At 42.5% G+C, this 7,242-nt stretch overlaps 1 protein-coding gene across 2 annotated transcripts; it reads left to right on the forward strand.

The window, feature by feature from the left end:
• Window positions 1-412: 412 nt before the first annotated feature.
• LOC134292327 (sulfotransferase 1C2-like) lies at window positions 413-6,894 on the forward strand. 2 transcript variants are annotated; one of them, XM_062957172.1, is made up of 8 exons: window positions 413-1,019; window positions 1,145-1,319; window positions 1,500-1,628; window positions 1,717-1,814; window positions 2,218-2,344; window positions 3,466-3,560; window positions 5,350-5,527; window positions 6,567-6,894. In XM_062957172.1, the coding sequence occupies exons 2-8, from the start codon at window positions 1,145-1,147 to the stop codon at window positions 6,677-6,679; spliced, it is 915 nt and encodes a 304-aa protein (XP_062813242.1). In that variant the 5' UTR covers window positions 413-1,019; the 3' UTR covers window positions 6,680-6,894. The 2 variants fall into 2 exon arrangements, with proteins under 2 accessions (XP_062813242.1, XP_062813241.1); XM_062957171.1 differs by having other exon boundaries at window positions 413-1,319.
• Window positions 6,895-7,242: the final 348 nt, after the last annotated feature.

Raw genomic sequence — 7,242 nt, forward strand, 5'->3', positions numbered from 1 at the left:
TAGCATGCTGAAGCCACTCCATAAGGATAATTTCACCTCTGTTCAGTTGTGACTGGTTTCAGCATGTTATATCATTGTCCTTAAAAGAAACTCTCTAGGTTCTACTTCTTTAAAGGGTTTATGCAGGGGTCCTAAACCTTTTCAACAGGGGGCCAGTTCACTGTCCCCAGACTGTTGGAGGACTTCTTCAGTGACAGCGGCATGAAAGGTGCGCGCAGAATGAGTGAGGAGGGAAAGGCACACACTTTTGATCCTCTTTCGTGCTGCACACGCCTTCCTCAGTGGCAGCAGCGGTGGGAAAGGTGTATGTGGACCAAGGGAGGAGGGAAAGGCGCCTTTCCCTCCTTCTCTTTCGAGCCGCACAAGCCTTCCTCAGCGGAGAAGAAGGAAGCTGCTGCCGTGGGGGCCGAATAAATGGCTTTGATGGGCCGCATGTGGCCCGCGGGCCATAGTTTGGGGACCCCAGGGATAATGGGATGAAGGGTCCCCCAAAAGTCACACCACAGACATACATGTTTATCTTTACACATTATCACAATTGACGTATTGTGAATCTAAAGGAAAATTCTGCCTCAGGTCTTGATGACAAGTATCACTGTTCCAGCTGTGAATAAGATATGTCTTAATCACTATGTTATAAAAATGAATATAATGACACACTGAAGCCATCTCCTAAGAGTTATTATAAGGCTGCTTCCTTGGAATAAGCTTTAGCCTATCCCAAATAAGTAACTTTCTAGGCTCTGTAACAAGAACGTATACAATAAATGGTTAATAGAAAAGGGATCCCCACTCCCAAAAATTTAGTAGGCTGTCTTATCACTGGCATGCATATTTTGCTCTACATCTGCTCTACCTCATTGGGGAAAAACTTGAAACTATTATCAAAAGATCACAGCCCCTCCTCTCTCATGAACAAGCTTTGGGGAATGTGGGTATGTATAAGAGAGTAAGACTGACAGAAAACTAGCCAGATAAAGAAAAGCCACCAGACTGTCAGAGTGGTAGGTAAAAAGCTGGTAGGTGGACATGTTCTTTACCTTCAGTGCCAAAAGGAAGTACCAGAGGAATGGGACATGAGAGCAACTTTGGGATAAGAGGTATGGCAATACGTTCTTATTAATACTTTTTCCTGCCTTGCTAGATGATGGATTGCAAACCAAGGATGGAAAGTTTGGACCCCAGCTCAACCAAGGACTCACTGCTGATGGATGTTGAAGGAATCCTTTACCCCAAGGAAACTGGGATGTATTGGGAGGAGATACAGAACTTTAAAGCTCGGCCTGATGATCTTCTTATTTGCACTTACCCCAAAGCAGGTAAATGTTGTCATTGGTAAAAAGAGTGGAAGGGGGTGGGTTGGTGAGTATGGAAGATAAGAGTGTAAGGACTGAAAGGGGTGGAGAGGTAAGTTGGAAACAGAATGGGGTATGGTTAAAAACCTACTGGATGAATTCTATGCTCTTCATATTTCTTTTCCCAATACCTTCCCATACCAGGGACTACTTGGATGCAGGAAATTGTGGATATGATCCAACATGGAGGAGACCCAGAGAAATGTGCTCGGGCTCCGATCTATCAACGCAGTCCCTTCGTAGGGTGCAGCTTTCGAGTTTCCATCCCTACAAGTGAGGAGGAATTACTCTTTTACTGTGATAATATGTAGATGTGTGCATTTCCTGCCAACAAGCTTAATGTTTTCTTCTGGTGTCACAGGCATTGAAAAAATAAACGCAATGCCCTCTCCACGCACACTCAGAACCCATTTCACAGTTCAGCACCTACCACCTTCCTTTTGGGATCAGAAGTGCAAGGTGAGAAAAATGGGACGGGGTTTGTGTGAGATCGGTTTGTTATGAGCCAAGGTTCTAGTATCTGACCTCTTTCAGTTTCTTATCATAAGAAAGTTTTTACAAGTCCGGGGGTGCTGTGGTTTTAGTTTTGAACATGTTTTCTATGGATTTCAACCTCATTTTTAATCATTTTAATGTAAGCCACTTTGAGTCTCCTTGCAGAGAATAAAAGCAGGGTATAAATAAGCATGATGATGATGATGATGATGATGATGATGATGAGCCTTAGAGTGCTTTGCCAAACGGTTATAGTGCCTTGACAAACTACAAATTCCAGAATAGAATAATTTCCCAGTGTGAAAGAAGGATGGTGGAGAGAGAGAGTTCAGACATTTGGGTTCTCTTATCTTTTTTCTGTTTTCAGATTATTTATGTGGCCAGGAATGCCAAAGACAACATGGTTTCCTATTTCCACTTCCACAATATGACCAGTATAATTCCGGACAGTGGCAGCTGGGATGAGTTTATGGAGAATTTCATTGCAGGGAAGGGTGAGTGAAGGAAGATGGACATTGTGATGGAAATAATTAAAGGAATAAACCCTCACTGAAATCTCCATTTTTTTAAAACAAGAGGATGGTATTCTCTATTGTAGTAGTTCACAAACTTTTTTTGACCAGAGATAACTTTGACCAAGGATCACTCTCCAATATTAGTACCAAAAGGGTTATAAATCAGTTCTTGGTCAATTTTACATTCGGCTTGGTTATTTGGGGTGCTGATTCAGAAAATTGCATTGGATAGATCACATCAGATCTAGTTTCTGATACAGAATATATGCCATCCAGTAGATGCCATAAGCTCGCCCACAGAAAACCATATTTAATAATCTAGAAATGATGTGGTCTATCCAAGGAAATTTTATGAATCAGCACCCCAAATAGCCCCAGGAATAGGCCTAAAAACAAAGACACCAAGGCAACCCCACTTCCAGGTGCCACATGGAACAGCTCCGCTCAGGGGAAGGGAAGAGGAAGAGAAGCAGCAGTCAGGAGGCTTGTTGTCATGCCTTTCATGGATAGTCAGCTTCTCCCCTCCCTACATCCCCGTTGCCTCGGCACTATAAGAGGTTTTCATGAGACCAGTTGCTCTTGTTACAACCGTGTAGTAACTGTGAGGCTGCAGACCATATTTTAGTTCTTGGGGACCACTGGTGGCCCACGGACCACAGGCTGGAAATCACTGCTGTATTGTAACATATAGGTGAGAAAGGGAGCTTTCTCTCCGTTTTAATACATCCCCCTGCCCATATGGTTTCTATTTACTGAATATCACATATATTATTACACCATCTGTTGTGACAAACAAGTCAGAGGAAGGAGATAATTTGCAATTATTAAAGTGATAAAAACTAGAACCCCCTTTGGTATTTTGAGGGGGTTAGTGTATACCAATAGAATGGTGGCCATGCCACTTAGGCATCCTAGGTGTTGTGGTGTAAACCAACAACTTTTCCAAGTTCTGGAGAAGCACCGGTACATTCACAGGAAGAAAAAGGAAGCTGTGGGTGTCCTGAAGGAATTTCCTTCCAACTCTGGACAATTACAATATATACAATAGAATAGGGTAAAGTGTGAGTTGAATGTTGCTGTTTCTTATGTTCCTTCTGCAGTTTGTTGGGGCTCTTGGTTTGATCACGTTCAAGGCTGGTGGAAGGCTAAGGACCGTCATCCGATTCTATATCTGTTTTATGAAGACATTAAAGAGGTAAGTGGCTCATATATGTTTACTAACCTATATTATAGGCCTGTCCCTCTTACCAACAAGATTGGGTTCCATGTTCCCGAGATCTATGTCCCCAATTATTCTGCTATGGTAGTTCTCCTACTAGATGTCCTTCCTTCTGGCCTATTTTCAAGGAACTTTGGGACTGATAGTTATGATAACATAATTTTTCCAAAGTCATAGCGGTGTTCATCTCTTACATCATAAATATGATATCCAATTTACTTAGGCTGCCAAGGTGGTGTGTTAGATCAGAGGCAAAATATGATCATTATGCATGGCTGCCCCATGGCTGGCTTCTTCCAGGTTTCCTGCAGCCCAGAAAGAGATTTAATTGGTGCTCTGGTCAGTCAATCAAGTGGCAGCTCCATGATGCCCGCTCATTGACTGGTAGGTCTCCTTCTAGATGTGACCCGGCTGTTTCCATTCTGGTCTGCCTTCTGGAAATATAGCCATGTGCTAGGGCTCAGACAAGGCCATTGGCTTTGAGCTTCATCCCTCCCTCCCTCTTCCTCTCTCTCTCTACATCTTGTGGAATAATGTCAATTGTTCTATCTTGTCACAACTTAGTGGAGTGGTTGGAGAATCTGGAAGGCCTCTTAGATACAGGAGAAGACCACATGGCCCCCTCCAGAATGGTCCCAGCCTGAGGCAACAACTGCCCAAAGGTGTGAAGCCCAACATGAGGTCTGAACAAAATGGAGACCTCCAAATGAAGGCTTCCTAATATATTGGCAAAGGCTATAAACCTGAACATGAGGCCTAAAGCCCCAGTATAATGGCAAGATTTAAAGCCTAACATGAGGCCTAAAACAAAAGAGAGACCCCCCCCCCACAATGTAATTGCAAGAGCTTAAAGCCTAACATGAGGCCAAAGCTTAACTCCTGACATGAGACATGTAATAAAATGTAGGCCTCAGTATGTGATGGCACAGTTAATGAGTGGAATTGCCTGTGCCTTCCTGGGGCTGAGAGAGTGTTACTTCCTCCCGACAACAGTTCATTAAGTGTTATTTTAAAGCAAGGAATTGTCTGCAACCTTCTCGTGTGGCCTAGCAATCATGGCTTGAGGCTTGAGGAAAATGTGTGACTCTCCCAGGCAACAACTTACTAATAGTTTATTCAAAGGGGGGGGGGAGGGAGGGAAAATCTCTTCTGTTACAGGATGTGCCTTCCTTGAGGCAGCCCAGGAGGGAAACTCTGTTTAGTGCAGCCACCCAAACCTCCAGTTCACTCCTTATATTCTGCTGGAAAATCCCTGCCAATAAATGCCAAGGGCAGAAACTGCCCAAATTGTAGGGTGTCTCCCTAGGGCAAAGGCATAGCAATGGGAATCCTACTACCTGGAAACAGGGAGGGGAGAGAGCAAGGAGGGAGAGGCCCAATTCCCCATTAGGAACCTGCCTCTTACCTCATGCTGAAGCAAAGAGCACAGCAGGGGGGTGGAGCAGCCCTAAATAGCCTGCATCTCTGCCCCTGTCAACCACCCCTACCAAGTCTGGTCTCCTTCATAAGGGCCTTCAAATCTCCCCATGCCTTAGGCTTTGCCTGCCAGTTATGGGTGGGCCAAATTGGTGGCTTCCACTATATCGGCTATTGCTGCAAGTGATGACAGTATGAATAAATTGTCAAAGTTTGCTTGAGATTGTACTTGCAGTTCTGGGGGGGCTTGTTTGATTTTTGCTTCTAACAGACGTAGCATGGGGATATGGTTAACCAGTTAAAATTCATGAATAAACAGTTTTTACTTTAACCCTCTCTCTTTCTCTAGGACCCAGCCCGTGAAATCCAGAAAATAGCTCAATTCCTGGGAATAGATCTCTCTGCATCAGTTCTCAACCGGATTGTGCAGCACACACAATTTGAGAACATGAAAACAAACCCATTGGTTAATTACAGCACCTTGCCCTCTCTGTTTGACCTAACTGTGTCCCCCTTCATGAGAAAAGGTAGATTTAGGAGTCTGAAGTCTCCATCTCCTTCCTCCCGTTTTACCCTCGTAATAACCCAATGAAGTAGGCTAGGCTGCATCTACACTTACTCAAATAGTTTGAAATTATCCACAAGGGCAGCTGAGATAGTGACACCTTGACTTTTCAATGGATTAGTGTACACCAACTTTGTTTCATGCATAACATAGTTAAAAATGTTGTAAAATTACCTTGAGCTATGAATACATTTTAAATCAGTTTTAAGGATTTTAATTGTTTTTATTACCATTCATATTTAATTCTATTTTAATGTTTGCATATTTGTAGTGTTTAAATTGTATTACATTGGTTTTATTGTAAGCCCCTTTGAGTCTCTGTTGTAGAGAGAACAAGCTGGGTATAAACAAACATCACCTTCATACCTTCAGCCTATAGGATGTATATGGAACATTGATGTTTAGACTTGTGTTCCATCTCCAAGATTATGGGTGTATATGCAAATGCAAATATTTCAAAATCTTAAAAACATTGAAATCCAAAATACTTGTGATATCAAGCTTTTTGGGTAGGACACATTCAACCTGTACTAATTTTAGAGCCTGTAAGTCTCTGAATGTCATAGTGATTCATTTGTAACTCTTTAGTTATCATTTAATCCTTTTGATTTTTAAAGAAAATCCATGTGTCTATATAAGGGATAGCCCTAAGGGCCCTGCATTTCAAAAGGCTTTAAATTCCATTTTATATTTTATGAGCTAAAGCTGAAAGAGCATTTCCAAAAAATCAAACTATCCCTGCCAGTAGGGGTTGGAATCATTCCAGTAGCAAAATGGTCTAGAACAATATTTTTTTCAAGCTGTGTTCCAATAAAAATCTGGGACTCTTCAGAAAAATACTTAGTGAGACATGGCTGAAGAAATCAGTGTGGTACCTTACTGATCACTGCTAACAATCTCACAGCAATGAAGGCAGTCAAACACTCAAGCCGAGCTACATATGATGTAAAACTTGTTCTTAGACCATTGTGGTTTTTCTGAACTAGACTGCTTTCTTTCAGGAATTGTTGGAGATTGGAAAGCGCACTTCACTGTGGCCCAAAGTGAACAACTGGACAACATCTGTGCTCAGAAACTTGCCTGCAATGACCTTACCTTTCGCACACAGTTATAAGCCCATCTCTGGACCTCTCACCTTCCTGGCGACACACATAGGGAATGCTGATCTTAACTACTCTAAGAAATACAAGTCAGGAAACCACAGCAGCGTCCAGCTAACCAAAGTGTATATTTAGTGTTTTGTCTTTTTTTACTTTAATGACTTTGTAGTCATCAGTGAATTTTAATACATTCTGTTATGATATTGACATAAAGAACAAGTCAAATCTACTGAGTGGTGGGAATCACACATCTATTACTGAGCTGTGCTATTATCCAAAAGCTTGATCTCAGATCCAGGTTTTTACTTTTTGTCTGAAGGCCAGGAGGGAGGGGGCTGATCTTATATTGTTAGGGAGGTAGGTCCACCGCCAAGGGGTCACCATTGAGAAGGCCCTGTCTCTCATCCCCACCAGTTGCACTTGCGAAGCAGGCTGGACTGAAAGCAGGGCTTCCCCAGAATATCTTAATCTTTGAGATGGTTCATAAGGGAAAATATGTTCAAACAGGTGAGTTGGCCAGAACTGATTAGGGCTTTATAGGCTAAAGCCAGCACTTTGAATTGTGCTTGGTAGCAGA

This window comes from Anolis carolinensis, chromosome 6, assembly GCF_035594765.1.
Source record: "Anolis carolinensis isolate JA03-04 chromosome 6, rAnoCar3.1.pri, whole genome shotgun sequence".
In the NCBI taxonomy this organism is placed as follows: Eukaryota; Metazoa; Chordata; class Lepidosauria; order Squamata; family Dactyloidae; genus Anolis; species Anolis carolinensis.

Coding starts and splice junctions, on each gene's coding strand:
- LOC134292327 (XM_062957171.1), top strand. CDS start 1,145: ATGATGGATTGCAAACCAAGGATGGAAAGTTTGGACCCCAGCTCAACC. Junction 1,320..1,499: donor TTGCACTTACCCCAAAGCAG/GTAAATGTTGTC, acceptor TTCCCATACCAG/GGACTACTTGGATGCAGGAA. Junction 2,345..3,465: donor GAATTTCATTGCAGGGAAGG/GTGAGTGAAGGA, acceptor TTCCTTCTGCAG/TTTGTTGGGGCTCTTGGTTT.